General features: G+C 39.9%; 1 protein-coding gene across 7 annotated transcripts in view; it reads left to right on the forward strand.

Annotated features, from left to right (window-relative positions):
* svild (supervillin d) overlaps window positions 1-27,259 on the forward strand; it is a 90,909-nt gene extending 63,650 nt beyond the window's left edge. For 6 of the 7 annotated variants that reach the window (XM_036572984.1, XM_036572988.1, XM_036572986.1 and 3 more), the window contains 20 exons: window positions 7,658-7,805; window positions 7,947-8,030; window positions 8,826-8,906; window positions 8,986-9,172; window positions 9,476-9,648; window positions 9,762-9,917; window positions 10,780-10,916; window positions 13,143-13,290; window positions 15,287-15,432; window positions 16,541-16,716; window positions 17,064-17,202; window positions 18,084-18,384; window positions 19,729-19,986; window positions 20,967-21,174; window positions 21,628-21,761; window positions 22,106-22,261; window positions 22,728-22,871; window positions 23,531-23,643; window positions 24,170-24,319; window positions 25,489-27,259. In XM_036572984.1, the coding sequence (XP_036428877.1) occupies window positions 7,658-7,805; window positions 7,947-8,030; window positions 8,826-8,906; window positions 8,986-9,172; window positions 9,476-9,648; window positions 9,762-9,917; window positions 10,780-10,916; window positions 13,143-13,290; window positions 15,287-15,432; window positions 16,541-16,716; window positions 17,064-17,202; window positions 18,084-18,384; window positions 19,729-19,986; window positions 20,967-21,174; window positions 21,628-21,761; window positions 22,106-22,261; window positions 22,728-22,871; window positions 23,531-23,643; window positions 24,170-24,319; window positions 25,489-25,575 (3,126 nt within the window). In that variant the 3' untranslated portion in view covers window positions 25,576-27,259. The remainder of the gene's footprint in view (window positions 1-7,657; window positions 7,806-7,946; window positions 8,031-8,825; window positions 8,907-8,985; window positions 9,173-9,475; window positions 9,649-9,761; window positions 9,918-10,779; window positions 10,917-13,142; window positions 13,291-15,286; window positions 15,433-16,540; window positions 16,717-17,063; window positions 17,203-18,083; window positions 18,385-19,728; window positions 19,987-20,966; window positions 21,175-21,627; window positions 21,762-22,105; window positions 22,262-22,727; window positions 22,872-23,530; window positions 23,644-24,169; window positions 24,320-25,488) is intronic. The other variant, XM_036572989.1, reaches the window with a different exon arrangement.
* The last annotated feature ends 635 nt before the right edge of the window (window positions 27,260-27,894 follow it).

Genomic DNA, 27,894 nt, shown 5'->3' on the forward strand with positions numbered 1-27,894 from the left:
ATGAATCTTTTACTCCAGCATGCATTATGGCCATCAAACCAGATCTGGCCCTGCCCAGACTCTTTGATCCATGCCTGCAGTGTACAGCTTTTTGGCTTAGTGGCAGCGTTCCACTCAGGATGAGATGACTTAAGGACAAATCCACTCCCTGCCTGAAAATACACAGCTTTGAGCATCCTCAACCCCAGACTTGTCCACGGCTCCGGAAAGACGAAAAGACTAACTTCATCCCGAACATTGGTGGATTTTCTCCCAATAATCCTGCTTAGACATGTCTTTGCTGTTGTCTGGGCCCTACGCTGAGGGCATGAGGGCTGAGCCATAAGAAAATAGTGTAGATTTGTCATAAGAGATGAATCCTATGACTTGCTGAAACACTGGTTTGGGTATGGAGTTTGTGGAGGTCGTACACAGACTCCATATCCAAACCATCCTTCGCTGAGGGTTTGGCAGTTCTGGAAATCCGCATCATAATCAGGTCCACATTTAAGTGTTGAATACTTCCAGGTCAAGCATGAATAAGTCACCGATTTGTCTAAACTCTGTAGTCCCTCTAGGGATTTTGATGTCTGAGTGGAATCCAAATGCATGTCAATTAGAAGAGATTGGAAAAGACAGATTGGGTGCTATGTTTGACTGGGTAGAGACACTGAAAAAAAATGGTGGTTTGAAAGATTCAAATGAATGTTACATCAGCACAATTCTTGCCAAACAAAGTGAAATGAAAGACAGCAGTTGTGTTGATGTAGCATATTTCATTCATGTGCAACTGACTGATACATCTGATTTATATAAATATAGAGCACCATTTTTTCAGTGCTTATTGGAAATTATACAACGGTTTTGGTTACACAAACTGATTGATTGAAGTTTACAAACTTACAAACTCAGCAAATAAATAAAACTTGTGCACTACAATTTGCAGAAAAATGTTTTTCCTTGTAGAAGACCTAAATTTTCTGCAAATTTTAGTGCACAAGTTTTATTTATTTGCTGAGTGTAACATATCGGGAAACAATAAAACATAAAATATGAAATGTGCCATAACTTTTGCACAGGCTACATTTTATATTTTTGTCTGTTTAATTCAAAATAAACAGTAATATTTATATGATACTTCATAAAGGAATGTATGTATAAATTCGTTTATATATTTGTAAGTGATGTTTATAGTTATTAAAGAGCTGCTGTTGTACATGTAAGTTTTACTGAGTAAAAATTTTGCAAATATACTATAAACATTGAGTAAATACACTATAAAAAATGTGATTTCCATCATGTAGCCCTATAACAACGTTATAGAAAAACAGCAATACAACACTGAAACATTGCGTCTTATTGCAAGTAACATGGCTATGCTGTTGTACTGTAACCAAATCACGGCCGTGATTTCGCATTCCATTATGTGGTCTATAGCTTAAGAACGAAGTTGAATCTGAACAGGCAAACGAACATACAGGGATGATCCTCTTAACCACTGCATGGATTTGAGCCAATGGATAGTAAAGACATTTAGCTCTTTGGGCAAAATCAGAATCTTCCTGTCTGAGCTGTAACTGAGCTGAAGCAGAAACAGAGAGACAGTATAGAAACGTATGGTGTTCATTGCCTCCACTGAAGCCGTCCTTTGCTGCTAGCAGCAGCTGTGTCCTGTTAGCGTGGCTGTGCTAAGCCTATGTCAGTTCGTGGCAGTCATGTGCCAGTTGGATAGTCCAGCAATACATCTTCGTCCATAAAAAAATGGATTGTTGTTGCTTTACGCTCTGGAAAATCTAGATCTGCGAGGGTCTGCAGCTTTGGCAGTGATTTGCATGGTTTATTTCATAGAGAATGACTCACTGAAATGATGCATCACCGTTCTGAAGTCTTGTCTCTTAAGGATTATCGTGTTTCAGGGCTTGAAATGAATCAAGTTACTGGGAAAGTCTCAAAATCCAGGAGGTCTAAGACACGTTTTCTCCAACACTTCTAACTCTATCCACCCAATCCCTCTTTCATTTCTGAAGAGTTTCTCTCTCTCTCTCTCTCTCTCTGTCTGTCTGTCTCTCTCTCTCTCTCTTTTTTTCTCTCTCCTTTTTCTTTCTCACTCCCTTCACCCCCTCTCTGTCTGCTTCTCTCTCTCCCTCTCTTTCTCTCTCTCTCTCTCTCTCTCTCTCTCTCTCTCTTTCTGGTAGGGTACTTGAGAAGTGTGAGCTCACTTAAAACAGAGCAGGGTTAAAGTACAGAGGTAATGCCATCTTATGGGAAAGCAGCTCCAGAACCATAACAATGACCTCAGCCCAGTCCAGCCCATGTCTCTCCCTTTTCTACCGGGGGTTTAACTCCTCTTTAGCCGCGGGCCTTGAATCCACATGCACCTGTTTAATGAAATCATATGTTTGGCTCTGTGTCCTGCATTCTCAGTGAGGGTCTATGAATGGTTTATTTAGTGCACATTAGACGTGGACAGTATGAAAAAGAATTTAATAATTTGAAAATATAGTTTGAAATTTGATAAGACACTATGCACCTATAGTGCTGCCTTTAACAAATGCTATGAAACCTGAATGCAGTGATTTAGACAGACTGTTGGAAGCTCCTAAAACTTTTTATTGAACGTTTTATTGAAATATGTCGTTATTCCAGAAGTACCATCAGTCGACTCTGAAAAGGTTATCATGGTGTAATTGATTAAGGTAGCAACGTGATGTCATCATATCACCCACTGCACAGCGATTAGGCTTTCTGAAGAATTTAATTAAAGTTGAATTCCACTGTAATTTCTTTGTTTTCGTTTAACAATGAAGAAATTTAGAAAAAAATCTATTTAACTAGAGAACGTCTTAATTTTCCTCCTTCTGAAATCTGCTTTTGCTTTTATTGCTTTATTTACCTTTCAAACTGTGTCCCGACTGACATTTTATCCTCTGTCTTTTGCCTCTGCAGTCTGTTTTCCTTCCTTCCTTACCTTAGGCACCTGTCCTGTCCTCTCCCTCTTCCCTCTGTGCCTCTGCCTAGCTTCTAGTCTTTTACGCTCAGGTGAGTGCCCATTTAACTTTCTGTGCATGTGCTTTTGCTTTGATATGCGGGAGTAGCTTTCATTTGCATGCGTTTGCTCTTGTGTGACGCATGCCAGCCTGCCCGAACCTGAGCTTTTGAGTGGACCTGCTGTGTCAGCGGTGGTTGGGAATAATTCATTTATTCATTTCATTTAATGACCTTTCATTTTATTTATTTGTTTCAATAATTAATGATTTAGGTTTGGGCTCAGGCCTGTTTGTTTAAAGAGCTATTGTTCTTAGTTGCTGGGTTGGCTGCTTTCCAAGAGTTTTTTTTTTGTCCTTTTTTAATACCTTTCTTTGAATATGACTGCACCCCTGGGAATGGGAACGTAATACCACTCGGCTGTGCCTCGGCACAACCAGTTCTAGGGAAAACGGCTTCTTCCTGTGAGGCTTCGGGGATTCAGGTCCGGTGTTTTCACTCTCCTTCGCCTTCACCATCAGGAATTTCCCCTCCATAATTGGCTCCAGCACCAAGACTCTTGGCACACCTTTTTGTGTGTATACACAAATAAAAGTTCCTGTTTCTTGGCTTTAGTGTACAGTTCTACAAATAACCTTTTACCAGTCTAGCACCTTTACATTATGTATGGCTTCTTTAAATTTAAGTGAAAATAAGTGAAAAAAACAGGAGTCAATACTGGAGTTCAAATATTGTTTAACCCCTTCGATGGTGTTGGTCTGCTGGTGGGTCCAAAGTTGAATTCCACACTTCTATAACCTAAGAATAGCTCAGCCAGTTTGCATTAAAGTCCTTGTAGTTACTGAATAACAAACCTTAATATGTAGTAAGCATGGGATTTTAAGGGGTTAAAAGATATCATGAAAATGGGACTCCTAACAACCATGTAAGACCTGATAGACCACCAAGACTGTCACCATCAGATAAACAGTACTTAAAACTTCTGTCTTTGAGAGAGAGGAGAAAGAACTTCCAGTTTTTACTGTATTTATACATATTTTCATCCATTCTAATGACATATGGTGTGAAAACACACTCTTTGCCAGGACAAATGGCTGTAAACAATCTGCTTAGGTGCCTAAGACTTTTGTGTGTTTTCTGCTTTGTTCTTAGAATGAAAATGAATACAATCAATGACATTTTGACTGGAAATTAAATAATTGACGAGTGGTCTCTGACTTGTGCACAGTACTGTATGTGACTCTGTGGCATGTATGCGTGTTTGAGTTCCCATGTAAAGGACTAAAACTTAAGCATCATTCAAAATGCAAACCTTATTCATCCCTAGGCTCTGACCGTTAAAGACAGGAATTTACAAGCTCAGTGCCTTTTTTCACTCAGGCAGGGCAGGGACACCTGCAAGTGCTGCATGTTCCAGAAGTTCCAGATGTTGAAGGACATGGTCTAGGGGGAGGGAGTTTGTTCCTCAGTCTTTTGGGGCTCCAGCCTCTTTCCTGCTCTCTCCTCTGGGTCCGTTCTCACACTTACAGGCCAAGCGGTCACCTCCAGCAGTGCATTACCTGTGATTATTACATTCCATATGGACCTCATTTATGAAGTTCCTGATTCATAACGTGGCAGTGGATGACTAACGACGACAGGCTGGTGATTTATTCCTGCTGAGGCTTTGTGCTTTTTTGACTGACTTTCTTTGGGGCTTTTGAGACCTGGACTGAATTGAATTGTTTTATGCTTTCCTGTTGGGTCACCCATCAGACGTGTAATCACATGGCTGTCCTTGCAGGGGCCAGTATGAAGTAATGTGTATTTTATTGTGTATGTGTGTTTTTTTTACTACATTTTTAGGACAAAAATGTCTGGAAAAATAGAGAAAAACAGGGCTAAGCTACACTGTCAGAACCAGCTAAATGGTTTTACAGAAACTTGCCATAAAAAAATCTCATTATGTATTACTTATAAATCCGTTTTTACACCAGCTTTATTTAGGTGACATTAGCAGCTTTTTGCCTCCTAGTGTTGGTCCTATTGACGGAAGGCCGCAAGTTCGATTCCTGGTGATGCCACAGCTATCCGTGGAGGCTAGGAGAGAATAATTGGCCTCGCTCTTTCTGGGTGGTTAGGATGGTACTCTTTTCCCCATCACTCAACACAGTGCTTGCCAGTGCAGGCATCTGTTAACTGATGTAACAGAATTGGCAATTTGTGGCAATTTGCGTCATTCTGCAAGCGAGCCGAGCTGTCCAGTGCTGTTACGTGTTTGACAGTTCGAAAAGATTTGGTGGTGTTTCACTTGTAGGAAGCACTTGATAGCTTTCTTCTTACTAGCCTATTGTGATGGGGCAGATCTAGCTAGTGGCTAGAATTGGACATGACTTAATTGGGGAGAAGATGGGATGAAAAACAAACAAACAAAAAACTACTAATTAGAAGATAACAGGTTGTGTTATGACAGCAACAATACATATAATACATATCGCCACTGTCTAAAAAAATGTTTAGTATTGTACATCATTTGAACACAGCAGCAGCCCCCAATAGAAATGCTCCAAAATGACTTGGAATCAAATCTCTTTACATTAACTTTAAGTTAGCAATGTTTTTATAATCTCCAGATAAGATTGTATTTTGGAGATAGATGTTTTTTATTTTGGACAGTGACAATATGGGACATATGTAGGTCCACAAGCATGTGCGTGTATATTGGAAAGGAAAGCCAGTTCATTCTGTCCAGACTGAAAATCCTCTTGTCTTTGGCAGGCGCCGCTGTAGATAGGAGCACTGGAAGACTGCAGTAGTGAGAGTTTTCTTTTCTACACCTCACTCACTTCCAGCTCACCCTAAAGTACTTTGCAGTTTGTCTGCTGGCTCCATTTTTTGTAGCGTTAATTAAAATTCCCTCCGGAATATGTCAGTTGAATGAATAAGAGGGCTGGTGTTGTTTTCCACCATAATGGGTCCAGTCGCTGCCATGTTATGACCCATGAATTCCTTGGAAAGACATTTATTATAGGATATCAACACCGCAGAACTTTATGACGGAGAGTAAAGACAGCAAAAGCAACTGAAAGATGGATGCCTCACTGTGTGCTAGCAGGACCTTGGGCTGGCCAGCCTGGACACTGTAACGCAGGCCTAACAGAATTTGCATTAATAATAATAGCAAAAAGCCTGGCAGTTCTCATGGAGCAATTTGGTGTGCTGTACATCTGTGATAATTTATTTTGATGGCAGAATTTAGCTGTAGCAGCAGGGTTCCAATAAATCTAAAGCCTCTCTCCAACCACACTGCTTTGTGTGAGCTGTTTTTTCATAAGCACACATTAGTGAGTGGAACAAGGCAGATATTTATTTCTCACGCCTGTAAGCTTCGCTGGTGAGCATCAGCAGCTTAGAAGGGAATTTCACCAATTTTTCAAAATGTCTGCGTTACTAAGCTGTTAAAAAAATAATTCAGAGTGTTTAATGTAAAATGGTACATTGTAGAGAAACTTATTGACCCCTTTGGATTTCTTTGGTGGTGGTAGGAACCAGGGGCTGTGCTGTCTACAGTACAAATATAGCCATATAAATTGCTGTCCAAACTGTTTTGAGTTTTATCTGTAATGTCAATAATGGTAAAATAGTAGTACAATAGTAGATTTTAAAATGTATGTTTTAGGCTAAAACATTCATGAAACTTATTTCACTGTAAAAAAATATTTTCACTGTCAAATTACTGTAAAATTTAATGTAACTAGTTGAACTAAAGTGTAAAATGAGTGTAATTTTACAGGCTTTTAGCATCATTCAGAATACATACTTTTACTGTCAATTAATGTTTTTTTTTCTGGCACCCCTGCCGCCGGACATTTTGGTGCTTTTTTGTAATTTTTTTTTGTTTGTAATGTATCAAAACAGAATGTACAAACAAAAGGTATAAAACAGTGTCTCAGGGGTCAGACAGTGTATTTGTAATTATTTAATGGAGTAGCTTTGTGTAACTTTTAGAGATGTTAAATGCTTTGGACGTCTGGTTCCTATCACCACCACTGTAAGCAATTCTGACTCTAGAATGGAGCATCTCACTACTCGGAATGACATTGTTTATGTCACACAGAAATTTTAGGAAAACCAGCGGAATTCTTCTTTAATATTGGAAGTTGAAGCGTGTCAAGTTTAATGAAGCTCTCTCTGATAAAGAATCCTTAATGTAATGTCAGATACTTGTTTGTCATAAAGAGATTAGTGTGCAAGTCAGTTTGCAGCCCAGACTGGCAGTGCATGCTGAAGTGTACATTCAAAAAAAAAAAAAGAATTGGGTGGTATGAAAAAATCACTTCTCACTCGTAGCTCATTCCATGAAAAGTTTTTGTTTTCTGTAAGGACCTGTCTGAGACCATTCTGACACTATACACAATGCCAAAACACGCTTTTATGTAGTTTTGACGTTGCAACAAAGGGCAGACCTGAACTTGTCTATATGGAATGTAAACTGAGTGTAAGGCAAAGTCAAAGTCAGCTTTATTGTCATTTTTCTCAACACAGATATAGTAAGGCTATAGTAGTAAGGCTGAGGTAGCAGTTCAATGAGAATGTTAAAAGGTGTAAATGTAATCCATTATGTAATTAATTCTAATTAGAAAAAAAAATAATAAAGCAAATTCTAATAAAGCATGTTCCTTTACACAAGTCTTTCTCTCTTCTCTCTCTGCAGAAGTCCTCGGCTGATGTGGAGCCGAAGATGTCACTGTCTGAGCGGATGAAGATTCTGCAGGACAAGGAGGAGCAGTGGAAAGCCAAAGGGAAGGGAGCCGCCAACGACTCCACACAGTTCTCTGTGGCTGGCCGCATGGCCAAGAGAGGTATAAACTCGTCCAGACTGAGTTTTGTTGGCTCTGTATAGTTCCCCCAGAATATATTGTGCTGAACTGATATCTCCATCATGATGGTGTTTTTCTCCTGTGAGTTTTCTGTTCACTGTAGTGACTCTGTTTTTCCACCAGGTCTTGTGTCCCCCAACAGAGACGACTTGCCTGTTATCCTCAGCAAGAAATCAAGCCACAGCACACCAGTCAAGCCTTTAGAGGGTAAAGCTTCCACACAGTCTAGGACTGTTTTACTCACTTGTGGCCCTGAAGAAGCCCCGCCCTGCTTATTTCAAGTGCCCATATCATAGAAAAACAAAATAACCTTTTGCTTTTCTAAAATAAAAGAAATGAAAGTTTTAAAACATACCGTTCACTCCCCAGTCCATACAGTCCAGTGTTTTCGGGATGTTACAAAAACCTGTACATTTACATAGATCTGCCTGTTAACCCAACAGCAGTACTTTTTAAATGAGGCACAGTACAGTAGAGCCAGTCAGAACAGAGGTCTTTTACATATTTTTGTCTTAAAGGCACAATAAAAAGTTTAATTCTGCTTAATTCTAAAGGGATAAAGAGAACTTGTATAACCTCATATAAAAATAAATCACACTGTTTTTAATGCATAAAACCACACAAACATGATAAGTGAACCTCAGGAAATAATATAGTACACAAAGTATGTAAAACCTGTGCCTGATCAACTGTTCTAACATACTACCTCCAAGGAATCTTCATGTTAACAAGGTTGAACTGGGTGTGTTTGGGTGTGTTCATCTGTGGCAAGTTTGTTTTGAATAAAACTAATCTTGGAGAACCTTCTCTGCTAACGCCAAGAATGCTGCCATTCAAAACTGGTGGGAACCAAATAAGTGTTCAATGTAATTGTGTAATTTATTGATAAACATAATAACTTAATTCATTTATACAGGTTGTTCTAAACATATAAGCAGAGGCAAATGAGTAAATGAATCAGTGGGTGGTGAGATGTGTTCATGGCATATAATATTTCTGCAGAGATTTCCGCTCGACCCGATGCTGAGGGAGACAAGAGGCTTGACAAACTGGAGTCCTTTTTAGACAAACTGCACAATAAAGGTTAGTTCAGCATTTTTGTTTTTTAGTGTTGTATTATTACTGAAGGCGGTACAGTTTGAACAGTACGGTTATGTTTCAGCAGGTGTGGGGAGTAGTAAGCCCTCCACCATCGAGGTTACAGAGGAGAAGGAGAAGGAGGTGATGGCTCTGGATGATGATGAGACATTCGGGCGTTTTTATAAATGCATTTCCCCAACAACCCTGAGCTCCAGCCTGCTGCTGGACGAGGAGGAGGACTTTAGCACCATCCAGTCTGACACGCCAAAGTGAGACGCCACTCCATCAGACTTTGTCTCACTCTAGGGTCTCACTCACTCTCTTTTTCCTTTCTTTACGTGTGCACTGTTATTAATAAAGGTGCCAAAAAAAACCTTTGGTTCTTTGGAATGATGCCAAAGTTTTGGTTCCCTAAAGAACCTTTCAGCATATGGTTCTTGAATAAACATGTTCGTAATTAAGATTTTCTTCCATCATTTGTCTCCTGCATTTTTCTCTTTCTGTTTATCATTTTAGGACTCACTAAGTGTGCATTGTTCTCAGGTCCCCGGGTTTTTCTGGTTCTTTCTCAGGTTAAACTCAGAAGTGGCAAATCACAGGCGGGCTGTGAGGCCATCTCGCAACACGAAGGGTTCCAAAAACCCTCTGCGTGCTCTGGCAGCGCGGGACGACCTCAAGCAAGCTTACACCGAGCAAAGACTCAACATAGCCACTGTGGAGACCAAAAGGATACAAGTGGAGCGGAGTGAGTCTTTAAAGCATGTTTTAACTGCTGAATTATTGTCAAAGTAGCTGCTTTTTAAAAATAATTTAACTAATAATGCTGCATATTTTGTTGTTTCCCTCTTGCTGCTGCAGTGGCCAAGCACTCAAGGCTGGCGGACTGTGCCTTGGCTGGTTTGGCCAGTAAAGAGAACTTCAAGAAAGTGAATCTGCGCAGCATCAAATCCACTGAGGTGGTGACCAACAACAGCGCTGTGCCCTTCCACAAACTCATGCTAATCCAAATCAAAGGTCAGTGATACTGAGACCAGAGTCGAAAGAGAAGAGGGTTGAGCTGAAGAAAATTAGAGAGACTTTTAGACTACATACTATAGGACATGTTTTGAAAGGACCTCAGTTGTGAAGAGATGCACACATTTTATCATCAGGTTAGCCGCTCCTGATGTGCCGACAACACTGGATGATGATAACACTGATATGCGCATGCGCAGTAACTATTCTCTTAGAGGTCATATGACCACATATTGCATTTGCATCCACATACTGAAATGGAAATGAAATCTGATTTGAAAACCTTAGATCTATGGTACTGTGCAGAAGTCTGAGGGCACCCTTCATTTATTAAATTTCTGGTCAAAATGGCCATTAAGCACAAGTTATTCATGTTTCAAGAGATACTTCTGAGGGGATCAGATGTAAGATAATTCACTTGCATAAAGAATTGGATTATCAAAGGAAAATAAGTAAAAAAACCACAAATCTCCAAAACTGGAGTTATTAATTTATTAACAACTCCAGTTGGAGTTATTATTGGATTTATTATTAAAAGACGGGATTCCTTACAACCATGTAAGACCTGGCAGACTACTAAAATGTCACCATCAAATAAACCTATCACAGTAAATACTGAAAAAATGATATATTCACTTATTAAGACTTCTGTTAAATATGTGTTTTCTGGTTTTGCTGATACTGAAAAATTAATAACGTATTTAATGGGATAATGGAATGAAATAAGTGAAAGCTAGTCTCTGCCTCTTGCATAGACTATGACTGATGAGTGAATTAAGAAGTTTGATCCTATGATTTTATCTAGTTTCATCTACTGAAATGTGTTATCTGTATATGTTTGTGTGTTTGTGTGTTGGCGCAGGGCGTAGGCATGTTCAGGTGCGCCTGGTGGAGCCAACGGCCAGCTCTCTGAACAGTGGAGACTGTTTTCTGCTGATCACCACTAAGCACTGCTTCCTCTGGTGTGGAGAGTTTGCCAATGTTATTGAGAAAGCCAAGGTACTCCCGTACAGCCTCATTGCATCGCTTGTAACATGTTTAAGTAATATAACACAAGAGGGAGGTGTTTTGTTGCAAATAACATCATAGCTGTGATTTGATCGCAGATGCTGTTGATCATGGATGTACAACTTTGGTCCTGGACAGTTTGTTGATTTCTCTGCTCAGACAAACCTAATTCGACTCATCTGTTAATTGCCAGGTGTAGTGGGTGCGTTTTGCTCGGGAACTACCAAACTGTGCTGGACATTTGCTTTCTAGAATCAGAGTTGTGCACCCCTGCTGTAAGTCATCATAGCTTTGATGTTATTAACAATAACCCTAAGTGCTTTTATACAGAAGTTATTGACAGTTGACCCATCCATGATCCATCTATCGATGCGTTCTGTTGTAGCAACTGTTCTGAGAGTTGTTGAGCCTTATAAAACATGGGTGAAAGTCCCATTTAACCTAATGAGAAATTGTAGCATGCAACTTTGTCAAAATACATAGATTCTGAGTGCTTTATTAACAACAGTTGCTACGGAACAACATATTTGCGGGCAGAGCATAGACAGGTGAATTCCTTCTGCCAAAAAGTAGTTTCAGTAGCTTTGAGTAAAGCAACCATTGTTGTTACTTAGGAACAAGTGCTTAACAGAATGATACAGGTATAGTGAAAAAAGTGCTGTTATCAGAAATAACAACAATAAAAAGCTTTTCAGTCAGTCAGATGGTCTGATTGAAGAGTTGATCGAGGTCGTGTCCTAATACTAGTAACGTTGCTGTAATTTCGTTGCAGGCATGAGCTAAAGGTGAGTGTAATAGTTCATCCCAGATGTAAAGTGATTTATGATAGCACACAACCTCAAGAGTTCTGTTGCTTTTATACAGCTGTTCTACAAATAAAGCAACAAGTTAAATAATAAAAATAATAAAATAATAAATGCATTGTATCAAAAGTATTGGCAGTTCCCTCCACCAAAAAGTTGCCTTTTGTGTTACTGATAGAGCTATAAAACCATTACAATATCAGGTTCAGCTTAACTTTTTCAGTACTCCAGGACTGGCAGTTCCAGTCAGTCTCTAAAGCAGTCCATCTTATTTGCCGAATTGTATTCTGTTCTTTTCTGACTGAGTTTTTTTAGTTATTCTGCTGTCACAGGTTTGGAATTTCATGTAGGCCTGCTGTCACATTCTTTTTCAGAATCTGACCGAACCGGCTGCAGGTCAAATATTATCTCACAGATGTATCCATTGTATTGATTTTGTTGTTTTTATGTGTGCTAAAGTTGAAACTTAGTAAGTTTAGCTGTAGAAAAGCTAGGGATTACTGACTGGCCTGTGGAGCCAGTGCCCAGAAACTCTGACTGCCAGGGGCCTTGTGGGGCCTCAGACCACAAGGCCTGAAGTCTGTCAAATACTTGGGACAGTTCACTGCAGATGTTAACATTATATGGACTATAACAACGACTATAAAAGAGCTCAAACTGTTAGGCTGTAGACACAATAGATGACACCTTCAGACTTTCTCAAGCACACCTATTTTGTTATCATTGTTGACTATGGAGCCACGAGACTGAAAAACAGTCCTCTAGTCTATGCAGCGTGTTTTAGTACCACGTGTTTAAGTTGAAAAACCAGCAATTATTGTGCATCATCGTAGCCTTCTTTAAAAAACCTAACCTTGCTATTTTGTTATGTAATTGTCCAAAACAAAAAAGAAACAAAGTACACATACAGTTGTATGCGAAGGTTTCACTTTTCAAGTCCTATGAATGTATTTGTTAACTGTTATTGTTAGAGTTGGGGGCCTCCATAGATGCTTGTGTCCAGGGGCCTTGGAAGATCATGATCTGTCGCTGAGTAAAGCAAGTTGTTATTTAGCAACCTATGTTAAAGTCACTGTGGAAAAACTGCTGAAATCACAAATACCAGCACAGGTATAGCGTTTCTCAACCAATCAAACTGTGCCGGCAGAACTATCTGATGTATAAAAAGACACATTCACTGCATTGTTTTGTCAGTCCGTTTTTTTTTCTCAGGTGTTTTTACAGTCCAGCCCTCTCCCACTTTCCAGCAGTTTAAAGTGTAGAGTGATGCTTTGATTTGATTCCTTTTATTGTTCTGTATGGTTCACTGCTATTACAGCTGGGTCAGTGCCACACATCAGAAGCTACTAGACTGGTTTAGATTAGCATCAAGTAAAATGTGTGTTCCATATGTGTGTGTGTGTGTGGGGGACAGGGCTCAGAGATGGCGCAGTATGTACAGGCTAAGAGAGACCTCGGCTGTAAGGCCCCACAGGTCACTGTGCTGGAGGAGGGCATCAACACAGACAACCGCTTTGCCAAAGAGTTCTGGAACCTTCTTGGAGGACAAACAGAATACAGAGGTACTGAACATACACGAACACTCACTCGTACGCACAAATACGCCATGTAAAGACTGCACATGGAGCGCAGCTGTTGAGTTGAGAACAGACATTACACGGTCAGTAAACACATTCAGTCACGTGCACTGAGTGAATGCCACCTGATAGACTCTGATTAAAGGGGGCAGCTTCACATTAGAATGGACCTCTTTTACACCCATGCAATTACAGAATGGAATAAAATTAAATGAAAGCAGTTAGCAGGGGTAGACAGATATTGCTTTTACGATTAACAAGCATGATTTATTACCAAAAACAGACAGGTGTTATTTTGAATAAGGAAATATTTATTAAAAACTTTACGTTAATAGGAATACTACTTTTGTGGTGACCATGGTGGTCTCTCCTGCTGAGCTGGCCTGCTCGGGCATCATTCAATCTAGGTTATTAAGATGGCTTTACAAAGCCAACTTAATAGCCATAGATTGTAAAGCCTATATGGGTGTAGAGCTCTTGTGCTTTTGGGACCTATCGCACATGGTTTTTCATACAGCGTTTGTTTAAACACAACTTTTCTTCCCCATAGAAAATGAATAGAGAAAAGTTGAGAAAATTCAAATCTAACTGCCACAAATGATGTAACCAAGGACATCTCACACTGCTCCTCGTAGACATTACATGCACACTTGCATGCGTATTAACATACGTATATAGTGTCACAGAAGGGGGAGGGGCCGACGCACGCTGACCGGGAAACCCAGCGAGAGGTCAGAGACACACACAAACACCTGCGCGAGTGAACCACAGCGCTTTATTTAGACATTTAATCAGTAAAATAAACCAAAGCTTATTTAGCCTTTTTGATAAAGTCCTCAAGCCTCTCTTGCTCGCTTTCTCTCTCTCTGACATGTTTCTTACAGGCCAGCGTCCTCCTCCCCTCTCTCCAGAAGAGAGAGAGTGCATTTTTAAAGAGTCTATGCTCCGCTCTTCATTAGCCGCAGCTGCGCCAAATCAAGGGAGAGGAGTAGCTCGCACATGCATGTCGGAGTGGTCATGGCGGCTCAGTCTCTCCACCGCCACAATATAAACACACACACACACACACACACACACATATTAGCAACCACCTGGGATACTATAGCAGTGGCCAAGCAACACCTTAGTGACCACCTGGAATACCATAGCAACAGCTTTGTCATGCCAACTTAAAATTCGTTCACAAATTTTCCCCTTCTAGTTTACTGTAATTACTGTTTAGCCACTGCAGTAATAGCTGGCCAGTGCAACGACAGCTTATTGAACACCTTATTTTATTTAAGATCTTATTTCATAAATGGATATTAGCAAACTTTAGCCAACGGCACAGCATCTATACCAGGCAGACCAACTCAGCAGGGGGGGACCACCACAGTCACGTGTGGTGGTTACAATTAACAAGTTGCAACAAAACCTCATTTGTCTTGTTAGTTCTGTGTCTGATTAGACAGACTTCTTAAAATAAAATAAAAATTGGTCATTCGGACCACAGGCTTGGTATTTTTAGACGCCAAAATGTGAAATGGAAGCTTAGTTAGCAGTTAGCATTAAACAGACCACGTCTACATAATCACACATTTGTCTCAAATAATGTCTAAGTTGTTAAGTAATCTCAAATAGACTTGCTTCTGTGGTTTCTGGAGCTGTATGACATACTGTTGTCTATAAAAATGGATGAAATCTCTTGTTGAGCTGAAAGATGTAGTAGTAGATATCCTAAGTCCTGAATTTTGTTGACCCTTTTGTCCATTTTATAGATATTTGTATACACTGCCAGAAAACACTTGTACAGCTCTTTTTGAGATTACTTAAATAGATGTCATGTCAGACATGTCTTCGCTGATCTACATGTAGGGTAATGAGAAAATTGTGTACATTTTTTTGCTTAAGTATTTTTAAGCACTTCTTATAACTGATATATATTTATATCATATTTAACTTAAATATGTGACTTTGACTGTCTTGTGTGTGTTTTGTGTAGCTGCTGGTGATCCAGAGGAAGATGAGCTATATGAGAGTGGTATTGTGGAGTCTAATGGCGTGTACAGGCTGGTGGAGGGTAAGCTGATGCCTTATGAGGAGGCGTGGGCTTCCATCCCCAGTGTGGCCCTGCTCAACTCCAAAGAGGTCAGACATTACTGTCTACATGACTGCTTTCAATGGTTCATTGTGCCTGCAGATAACATAAGATGTTCTGTGTTAGTGTGAATAACATCGTGGTTGTGATCTATAGAGCTCCTGCCTGCGACTGAATCACATCTGTTATGTTAGTTGTGATATCAAACAATCTCCAGTGTACTTTGCTTTTATACAACAGTTCTGCAAAATTAACAAAAAGGAGATCTAGAATATTATCTGAAATGTGTAACATTATGAATTGCAGGGTAAAGTTGGTTTTATATCGGACATTCACTGGATGTTTGACAGTTTCTCTGCATTTCTCAAAAATTATTTTCTCACTCCTAAAAGTCAGAGACCACCTACAATAAAACATATTTCAAAAATGTTTGTTACACTTAACATAATGTTCCAGAAATACATATCTCTGACGCGTTAGGGGCCCGTCGTGTTCTACTTAAACAAAACAAAACAAAAAATGTGATATTCGTTGAAAGTTTAGAATCTTCATTTGTCTCTTTAAGCAGCGAGTGAGAAATGATTAAACAGAATGTAAAAAAGAGGAGTTTAATGGCACATACACTGTGGGGGACCTAAATTTTGCACATCTAATTTATTTTGTAATTAATTTTGTGCAGAACTATAACTATAATACATACAGTCTTATGCAAATGTTTGAACAAATAACGTTTTGTTTTTGTTTTAAATTACATATTTTATTGATTTTCTAAGTGAAAATAACTCATCACGTCCTCCACAGAGAACAAATGTAAATATTGCATTTTTTCAGCACATGTTGGTGCACAATTTCAGCTACTATGTTTAGAGGTTAACATATTGAAAAAATGAAAGTTAAAATGTAAAATATGCCGTAATTTTTGCACAGGCCAGTTTTTTTTTTCCAATATATTAACCTCAGCACATAAGCAGTAAATGTGCATTAAAATTTGTAGAAGTGTGTTTCCTGTAGAGGATGTGTGCTTATTTTCACATGGAAAATCAACAAAACGTCATTTGTAACTAGAGTGCTCTGAACTTATACAGCTGTATGACTATATGTCTTTTTTGGTGTGTGTATGTGTGTGTGTGTGTGTGTGTGTGTGTGTGTGTGTGTCAGGCGCTAGTGTTTGATTTTGGCAGTGAGGTGTATGTGTGGACGGGGAAGGATGTGGCGCTGAGTGACAGGAAGGTGGCCATGCAGCTGGCCAAACAGCTCTGGGGCGGAGTTTATGATTACAGCAGCTGTAGGGTCAACCCCCTCAACCCCCTTTCAACCAATAAGGATGTCCCTGTGTGAGTCATTGTTCTGTTGGATTTAGTGTGGCAGCATTTTACTGTTTGCTTGAACAACTGACAAATACTTTTTCACACATCCTTTGGCCATTTTTCATCCGTAGTGCTCAGCAAAATAACTCAGTCAGATTGCTCTGTTCAGTCTACATATTCATCTGTAGATGAGAATTGTACTGATATGAAAATATCAGTACAGTGATAATACAATTAGTGCCTCAGTCACTGTACTGATACTGTACTGCCCCCAGCTGGTGACTTCAGGCCATGAATTGAATGCACCTATTGCACCTTCCCTCACCTGCTTTCCTCTCTCTTGGTGTTTTTTGTCTATGTTTGCATATGAGCAGACAAGGTGAGGGCAGGCCGAGCTGGGCTTTGTTTGGCAGGCTTTCAGAGCACAATGAGACAGCTCTCTTCAGGGAGAAGTTTCTGGACTGGGCCGAACGTAAACCGCTAAAGGAAGAGCCAGCAGCAGAGGAGATGAAGGTGAGAGTGAACCATACCTTCAGCAAAGATTAGAGGTGTAAATCCCTCTCAATGTTTCGATTTAAAAAAAAGTCTTTAGAAAGTGATTCAAATCTCAGATTTCACCACGACTTGATTAAGTTTGATTATTTTGGTTCTACTCAGAATTATTTTCACTCTGACTAAAGTACTGTGAATACACACAGGTGAAACTGTTTACACAGTAGTAGAATCTAAACAGTAAAATTTTTAAAATTTAAATTTAAATTTTTTAAAGGTGTATACATATATGCTATTGATTAAAGAAGTGATTCAGCTTAAAATCAAATGTACACAGTTATAGTGATATAAATGTGGCATCAGTGCTGGAAAGTTAAATGAATGATTCAGAGGAAAATCAAATTTACATAATTTTCCACTTGCCCCCAGATGTAGTCAGTCAGCATCAGACAGGTTTGGTGTCCAAATTTGGCTTCTTTAGTTTAGTGCTAAAGCTGTGAGGCTGATGTTGCTAAGAAACACTAGAAGTCAATAGACACCCAAATCTTCATTTTTATAATTCACAATAAGCCACACTGTGTCAAGTCTGTGTGTTCTGGAAGAAGTTTTGAGGATGTGTTTACATAAAGGATTTGGGAGACTATTGACTTCTAGCGTTTGGTAGCAACATCAGCCTTGTAACTACACCGTGAAACTAAAGAAGCAAAATCTGGACAGTCTGAGGTAAAAGGAAAATTGTGCAAATTAGATTTTTTACTGAAGCTTTCATATCGCAAAGTACTTATCACAAAGTACTGCAGTCTTACTCAGTTTTCTTCTATAAACATACATGTCAAATGTCATTGCAGTACATTTTTTTTTAAAGGCACATTACACCATTCTCTATATGTCTCTCTGCTTAGAGTCCAGTGGGCCAGCCCTGTATGCCTACCAGTGATTCTGAACTGAAGCCATGTGATGTGAGAGCTCTGCTGGATGGAGGTGAAAATCCTCTGAAGATGCTCTTAGAGGGTGTGGACGTGCAGAGAGGTTACGGATTGGTCCGCTCTGAAGATGGGCGGCAGGCGGAGTTGGCCACAGTGTCGGTGGATGCCTGGCACATCCGAGAGTTTGACGATTTTGAGATTCCAGCTGAGAGTGTAGGTCAGCTGCATGAGGGCGACACCTACGTCATCCGCTGGAAGTACTCCATCACTAGCGTCGGTGAGTGAGGCATCATGGGTAGTGTAGGTCCCAATCCCTGCCTGCTCATTTTTGTGTTTTTCCTGCTCAAGTAATGTGTTCAGAGGGTCCTAGTCAACCAGATCATAACTACAACTGGTAAACTTATCGTGTGAACTGAATATGTATCCTCTGAGATGGAACAATGCCAGCTTGGTCTCCTGAATTCACATGGCATCTAAGAGTGTACCACCAAAGTGCTACCGCACCTTTTCAAACTGCTGCTGACACAACGTCATTGGACAGCTCATCATGCTTAAAGGAAAATACTGACTGCCATTTCCATCACATCAGTCAACTGACACCCAGGATGAATGATGATGGATCCTACCCAACTAGAAAGACCGAAGCCAGTTATGGTGTCTTAGGGTCCCAGTCACTGATGGCTGTGCTATCGCTGTGGAATCGCAGTCTTCTAATGATAGGGCCTGTGCTTAAGCTAGACCAACACTTCACAGTTTTTAGCCCAGTTTGCCCCTTCTGACAAATTTTCATAATCTGAAGCAGTTTTCCAGGTCAGGAAGTAATTGAGGGCATGGATGATCTGCTTGTGTGAGAGAAGAAACAAGTCAGTCTTTAGCCTTCAACGTCAAACTCCAGAGTGACCAGAGACCTTTCGATATTTTTAAATGTTTTATTTTTCCAATGCAAAACATTCACAAGTCCTATAGGATGAAGTGGATAGCAATGTAACGGAACGAGTGCTTTAAGCAATAGCCAATGAGAGAGTCCAGTAGGACAGAAAAAGAACAAAGGGAAGGATATGCATGCCACAACAATGTGCAGCATTGTTTGCATCATGTGATAACAGAGAGATTTAGGGTTTAGCATTGTTTGTATTACATGATAACAGCGAGATTTAAGGTTTTAATTGCTTTTTCATAGCTGAAACTCAGTTCAGTGCATTTTTGCCTTTTTGTCTAATGTGCTCACAACAAAATACTAGAAAATGCGTACAAGACTGACGCTAAATGTGTGATGCTGTCCCGTTTTGAAATTCTGATTATGATTTTAAAAGTTACATAGTGTACGCACAGCGTAAGACACTTGTGCCACTCAGAAGCCCCAGCTTACCTGAGTTTACCACTTATATTTACAAGTTTGTCGGTCACTTGAAGTCAACTTTCTTGTGGTAAACTCGGGAATTCATATCACACTCACTTCAACTCAGTTGGATCAAGTGTGTCAGAGCACAGTATGCAGGAGAGGGAACTCTAGTCCAGGTTTGGAATCCACTGGTGTAGTTCTGCTTAAACTGATTTAACAGAGCATATAATAACTTAAGTATTATCTGTCTTCTATGCACCTATGTGACTGTGTGTGCAGTGGGAAAAAGGCAGAAGCCAGGTGAGGTGAGTGCGTCAGGACCGGGGAGAGAGCGCACTGCCTGTTTCTTCTGGCAGGGCCGTCACTCCAGTGTGAGTGGGCGAGGAACGTCAGCTCTGATGACGGTGGAGCTGGGGAACCACGAGGGGGCGCAGGTGCTGGTCTCTCAGGGCAAAGAACCACCCTGCTTTCTACAGCTCTTTCAGGGAGGTCTTATCATCCACAAAGGCTGCAGGGAAGATGCTGCCAAAAACACAGGTATTCTATTACACTCAGTCTTACATGTACTCATGATTAAAATATTTTCTCTTAATTTTATGGTGCATTGAGATAATAGAAGCCAAAGCATCCCCACTGTGTCCTGTATTGCAGTCTATTAGAATGAACATGTGCACTGAACATTACAGAGCATTGTGGTGCGCTTTCGTTTTCAAAGGAAAGATTGTTGAAAGGAAAGGCAAAGAACACTTAGCAGACATGTTTAGTGTCTAAATTTTGCTTCTTTAGATTAGCGCTGGAGCTATGAGGCTAATGTCACCCACAAACACTAGAAGTCGGTAGTCACCCAAATCTTTTCCATAAATACATCCTCAAAAACTTCTCTCAATCCGCTCAAACCACAACATTGTGGTTTAGGATACAGTATGACTCAATGTAAACTATAAAAATGAAAATGGATGCTAAATTTTGTTTGATACTTCTGTTTAAAAACATATCTTCAGTTAGGGAATTCAAGATTTTTTATTCAATCATTTGAAGCAAAAACAGAATTCAACAGTATTTCACAAATAGAAACAATTGCAAGCGAAATGGTTGTATGACAAGCATGCGTGTGAATGGGAGTCGGATTTTGGAAAAAAATCCCTGTTGTCTAAATTGGCTGCATTCAGCTACACAGTAGAAAGTGTTTACTTTGTAGTTCACAGCAAGTCACACTGTGTCCTAAACCACATACATAAGTCTACGTGACCATAACAAAGACCTGAATGCAGTTTGAGTAGGTGGAGAAAAGTTTTTAGGGACGTATTTATAGAAAAGCGCAAAAGTAAAGACACAAAATTTGAACACCAAATATGTCTTATCAGCTGATCAGTTACATCTAATACAAGTGGAAGAATGTGTACATTTGATTTTTCACTGAATCGTTCCTTTGTCTAGACATGGCAGTATACATCTACAGTAATGCACAGATCAATAGAAACCCTGTAAGAACTGTAACAGAAGTGTGTGTGTATCAGGTGGCTGGCGCCTGTTCTGTGTGCGCGGTGAGGTGGCAATAGAAGGCTCTCTGTTGGAGGTGGAGTGCTGCAGTGCCAGTCTGCGCTCTCGCGCCTGTCTACTCCTGCTGGGCGTGTGTGAGAGGCAGCTGTACCTGTGGCAGGGCTGCAAGTCTCACCCCGCTGCTCGAGAGGTGGCCAAGAGGACTGTAGAGCGCCTCACACAGACGTGAGTCATTAGCTCATAATCTTTCACCAACAAGCAACAAATATGGGTGTGGTAGTGTGCTAGCATTCAAAAGTGTGGGCTCACTTTTCATGTTAATGATTTTTGTTACATTATTCTATAATGATCTACACAGTGTACATTTAAATATTATAAACAAGACACCAAAAGGTATTTTTTGATGTTTTGGAGGATTTTGGGAACAGTAAGAAGTTTTTAAATGAGAGATAACATACTGTAATTATCTATTACCAAAGACTTGTTAAAAATGATGCCCTGAGATTTGATCACCACTTTAGAAATGTAATTTTATTATGATGTCATTCCTGATGCTGTACAGATTTCTCCATCATTTTAGTCATATTCACAGTTATTGCTAAATTTTGCACAGTATTTTATTTCAGTTACTGATATCTGTCCACAGGCTTGATTGCAATGACATTGTGTGTGTTACAGCTGTCCACCAGAGCTGGGTTTGAACAGCAACAGCAGTCTGAAGGTGCAGGAGATAGAGGAAGGCTCAGAGCCGCAGGAGTTCTGGAATGTGCTTGGCCAGCAGGATAGAAAAACATATGACTGCATGCTACAAGGTACGGCTATACTGACAATGTCAGATTCTCAAAGGCAATCAGAAAAGAGCTTGTTTCAGTCTCTGAATGCAGAGTTCTTAGTTTTCTACTCCATTCCTGAGCTAATTTTACATATCAAGACAAGTGAGGTTCACAAGTTCAGGGATTACTGAACATATCAGGAACACTGATTAGTTGTTAACAGCACCTAAAATGTTAAAAGCCGTTGGTGAGTCCACACTTCAGTTTCTTACTCTCATAACTAACATATTTGCTAGTTTCATAGCACTTACCAAATAATTCACGCTAGTTGCTGAGTAATAAGTTATTCTGTTATTAATATTAGTGTATGTGTGTGCACATAGATCCAGGGAAGTACAACTTCACGCCCCGTCTTTATCGTCTGAGTGCCAGTGCTGGGATCTTCGAGGGAGAGGAGCAGCTGAGCCCTTGTAGGGTGGTAAATGCTGTAATAGCCATGCCCTTCCTGCAGGAGAACCTGTACTCTGCTCCTCAACCAGGTAGAGCTGCTATATATCCCACATACTGCCAGACAGTATGTACGATTTGATCACATGTATGTCATAGTATAGCCAAACCCATGTACGCACTAGGGGTTTTCATAGACTATTCAACTGATAAATCTAAAAACGTATTACCTGAACTGTTAGCTTGGAAATACTACACAAAATTAAACCAGTTCCACTGCAAGCCGCATACAGTGCTGAAATACAGGCTTGTAAGCCAGAATGGGAAGATTTTAAGAACTACAATAGGAACAAACCATTTGACTTACATGCAACACATCCAATCACAGACTGTTTAGCTCAACATCCACAGTGAAAACAAACTTACAGTGCATGTGGAATGATAATGTAGATGTACTCTTTTAGATATAATGGTGCTAGTTTCATCTTTCTCACTGCTTATATTTGCCAACCAGCTTTCTCTCTCTCTCCATCTCTCTCTCTGTCTGTCTGTCTATAGCGCTGTTTCTGCTGGATAACAGGATGGAGGTGTATCTGTGGCAGGGCCAGCAGCCGGAGGACACAGAGTGTACAGGCTCAGCGGGGATCCGCTGGGACAACGAGAGGAAGTGTGCCATGGAGACTGCACTGCAGTATTGCAAAGGTCAGAGTTCAGAGTCTTCCCACAAGGAGTCTGACACAGAGGGCATGACCATTCCAGTATACTGGAGCTATGGATGTTTATGCTGTGCTTATACATTGTTGTTAACACTCTGAACAGATTCATCCGCTCTGGAAAGGAGTCTGAAGCACTACCACTGTTAAAAAAAAAATTCTTTCACATACTTTGTGCAATTACACATTTTTACCAGAGAGGTCTCCAAATCCCCAAATTTTACATAGTATTGCCTTAAGACAGGGGTGTCCAATCTTATCCACAAAGGGCCAGAGTGGCTGGAAGTTTTCGTTCCAACAAAGCAGGAGCTCACCTGATCAGCAGTTTAAAGAATGAAACCAACTAAAAAACTAATTTTCAAATTCTTGATAAGTTGTGGGCTACATGAAATGGAAAAACAGTGTAATTAACCAGGAACAGAGACTTCAAAATAACATCCTGTTCCAGAACAGTTAAGGATGATTTCATTAACGATTTTATTTTTGTTTCGCGCAAATAATACCTTTTGTTTGTGGTCTTCGTTTTTGTTCCTAGAACCAGTTTGGAGCCCTGATTATGTGGAAGTGTGTTTGCATTATGTACAGCCTTTAGTCTGATGGAGAACAATCAGCATATTAAATACATGTGTCGGTGTGTTTGTGTTTTAGCAAAGAACTCTCGGCGGCCCCCTCAGGCTTATATGATCTTGGCTGGAGCTGAGCCCCTCACCTTCACGAATATTTTCCCATACTGGGAAAAAGACCCCAGCATCAGAGTGCAGGTACACTACCACTCCCTCATGCGCACCCAGCACAACTGCTTTACTCACAGCAAGACTGCAAGTATGCTTGCCGTAGCTGTGATATTGTGACGTAGGGGTGGGCAATATGGAAAAGTTATATTACCCAAATACTTGAAGGATATTTCCAGGTACACAGTGTGTATCGTGATATGTAATTTTTCTGGGGTTTGATGAAAAAGACTATCTATCAGCAGTGCCACATTTTACAAATGCTGTCAAAAACTACAGCTAAAATAGCTTATTATTAATCCAGTTAAACAGGACCAACTATGCTTTAATGAAACCATACGATCTTCTGACAACAGAGCAAAGCCTAAGACAGCTGTGATGCTTGTTAAATCTCCCCTGTTAAATCTGTTTGTAATGAAATGTAAGTTTAAGTACTGATCACACCCACATATATGTTCAGAAAAACTGATTATGATGGAATTTATGATGATGATGACATGACATGAATTTATCATGATGTTTCAATAAATGTGTGTGCATATGTGCTCTTATGCAGGGCTTGCGCAATAAGGTGATCCTAGTGGAGGATGCTCTGTCCAAACTCAGCAAGAACCAATACTCCATAGAGGAGCTGACCGCCAAGCCGCTGCCTGAGGGTGTGGACCCTCTGCACCTGGAGCTCTACCTGTCTGACAAAGACTTCCAGGTACACAACTATTCTACCTCACTTTCTTTCCTCAACTAATGCTGTGCTCCCCAGCTCTGTTTAGCCAGCCCTCATAGGATGTTTACATATGAAAAATCTAGCTAAAAGAGACACTATTTCTGCCTTCTATACTACTCTTCTACATTAATAACATGATTTCCAAGTGCTGTTGTTGCATTTACTTTGACATTTAAAGGACATGGTCTAACAAAGCCAGACATTTGCAGATTTTGTCACAGACTACCATTTTGACCAAGAAAACCTATTATGAACAGGAATATACGTTATAAAGCCAAAAGTTTGTGCACACCCTTCCTTATTGTTTTCCACGCCCGTTGCTAACGGGTGTATAAAAAAATCAAGCACATAGCCATGCAATCTCCATAGACAAACACTGGCAGTAGAATGGGGTGTACTGAAGAGCTCAATGACTTAAAACGTGGCATTGTCATAGGATACCACCATAGATGTAGTCCCAATTTCAACATTTTATAAATACGTACATATATTAGCATCTGCTTAACAGGTATGTACACAATTACCATTTCACTGCACCTCTGAGAATACACAGCTAGAGGTCTGAATTCTGTTCAGATTTTAAGGAGTGTAAGGGGACAAAGCCTGTGAATGTATCACCACCGAGACAGTAATTGTAAATTGTATCTCCCTGTGCCCTTAAAGACAGCACTTTTTGAGCAAACTCTTCCAAATGTCTATGGCTCCTTTTTACATGAGTTAAAAGTAAATGAGTCTAAGAGATCATATAACTTGTAAAATTATGTTTGAATAATAATGTACAAGCTTGAATTATGAATATGTAATATGTTTCCAGGCCACATTATTAAACTGTAATGTTTTAAAGGCAACTTCCTAGAATCCCCTAGTGCAAAGCGCTGAGTTTGCTCACTCAGCTTGGACTGATCTTAATGCGAAATTATCCCTACAGTATGAGCTCAATCTATAAAATGTAGTGGTCTGTCAATAAAACTCTCCAAACTATCAATTATATGTAATGGTTTTCCAATGAGGCTTTCATGGGTCTGGTATAACTAATGGGTTTTTCCATGAATATTAGCGTTTTGAAAGTGAACAGGGAGACTGTGCAGAGAAATGCCTGTGTTCTGTAGCTGCAGATGAGAGTTGATCTAATGTGTTTTTATGTGCCGCAGGATGTTCTGCAGATGACACGAGAGGAGTTCAGCACCCTCCCCAACTGGAAACAGCTCAACCTGAAGAAGAGCAAAGGCCTCTTTTAAACAAAGAAAACATCCTTTAGATCTCTGCAGCATATCCACGAAGGGACAGATGGATTTTTTTGTGTGTTTATATGAAAAATCTGCTCATGTATAGCATTAATTGTACAGTTGGAAACTTTTTAAAGAGATGTATCCGCCTATCTCCCCCCTTAAAGATGATCATTTTATAGAAAACTCTTCCAAATGCCAATTATCGTAGCATTCCAGCTCTTTTTACACGAGTTGAATGGACTTCCTATGTACCCTAAATATGCAAAAGTATATTAGTCGGGGATATCATGTGACTTATCAACATTATGTTTGACTAATTATGTACATGCTTGAATTATGAATGTGTAATATGTTTCCAGGTATATTAAGCCACATTATCAAACTGTGATGTTTTAAAGGCAACTTCCTAGAACACTAACTTGCTAATGCAAAACATGTATGCTCTTCTCTCTGTGGCTCTAGAGGTGTGCAAAAAGAACTACTTTTGAAGCCAAACGTGTGCACATGTGCCATTCTGCGCATGCCAGGGTGAACTAAAGTTCCATGAAAGGAATACTCCAGCACTTTTTTAACCTAACCTCTGTCTGCCACATCTCTAACACCTCCCCATTGGCTTCTATTATATCCACTTTTGAGTTGGGATGGGGAAAATTAAGTTTGTGTTGTGAAATGTTCAAAAAAACATTCTAAAAATGAGATGCAGTCATGATTGGATATAAAAAGATCATCCAAGAAAGGTCCTGTGAGCAAGGATTGGCCACTTTGCCTAAAGTGAACACTTTCCTCAACGAGTGATTGCAAGAATTGTATGTATGTAATTTCATCCTCTATGGTGTATAATATCACTACTGAATGCTCAGTCACCCAGATGGCACTGCATTAAAAACCAGCATGGTTCTGTGATGGACCACCACATGGGTTTGGGAATATTTCAACAAACCTTTGACAATGAACACAACTGGTCAGGGTGTCCACAAATGCAAGTTAAGATTGTACACCGGAAGTCGTATGTCACAACGTCCAAGAACACTGCTGATGTATCTGGCTTTGAGCTCATCTGATGCAGAGTGGCAACCTATATTGTGGTCTCACGAGTCAACCTTTCGGATTGTTTATGGAAATAATGGACGTTGTGTTCTCCGGGCCAAAAAGGAAAATGATCATTAAGATTGTTGCCAGCATAAAGTTCAAAAGCCATTGCCTGTTGTGGTATGGGGGTATTAGAGTCCCACGGTGTGTGTAACTTGCACATCTGTGAAGGCACGAGTAACACTGAAAGATATACACACATTTTGTAGCAACATATGTTGATAACATAAGTTTCACATGATAACACCAAGCCACATTTGCACGTGTTACAACAGCATGGATGTGTAATAAGAGGTGCAGGTGGTAAACTGACCTCTCTGCAGTCTAGACGTGTCTCCTGCTTCTTTGGATCATGTTGCAGACATCAAACATGGAATGGGCAAAATATGTCAGAATTATTGTCTCTTATTATCGACTACGCTATGAAGCAGATAGCAGATAGTGATTAGGTTGAAAAATGATGGAGTATTTTATTGTAACATATCTTACAGTGTTATGTCATTCTCTAAACTGTGGCTTTCCAGTCTGTCTGTATCATTACAAATATCAATAACTATCATTCTTTTTTTCTAATTGAATACACAGTGCAGTTTATGAAACTGTCCTCAGTATCTCTCTGTGTTTCTTTTCATAGAATGGTGAACTGAAATGGGATGTTCCACCTCTGAACACTAGGTGTCAAGCTTGCTCTTGTTAAATCCATGTGAATGGTCCAGTAATCAGTGTGTCATTAACACCACCAATTTACAGAGAGGCATTACTCGTAGCCATATGTTACAGTACTCTACATACTTGCTGTGTTTTTGCATGTGGAATGAAGCAATCCAGATCCATGGTGTTGATGTATTTTGGTGTTATAATTTACTCTCATAGCAAAATGCAGCTAATTGTTTCTCACAGATGCCGCTACTGTGTAAAAGCAATAATTCCAGTGCCGGGTTTTGATGTAATGTGGCGTATGTAAATGCACAGGACAAAAATGAAATATTCAAAGCTTCTGTAAGCAAGAAAAGATTCAATCAAATCTGAAGACAGCTGTTTCATAAATAATGTTTCTGTCAGTTTAATGTTCAGACCAGGATAAAGGGCTCAGTTTGGGCAGGATTGTGTTGGATTAGATTTTTGGACTGACATGCAGTCATGAGGAGTTAAAGAAAAGGAGGCTGTATAACTGTAGCCTTCATTTCTATGATACTTTCTATGATTTCTATGATGCTCACGAAACCCCTCTGAGGGAAT

This window comes from Colossoma macropomum, unplaced genomic scaffold, assembly GCF_904425465.1.
Source record: "Colossoma macropomum unplaced genomic scaffold, Colossoma_macropomum, whole genome shotgun sequence".
In the NCBI taxonomy this organism is placed as follows: Eukaryota; Metazoa; Chordata; class Actinopteri; order Characiformes; family Serrasalmidae; genus Colossoma; species Colossoma macropomum.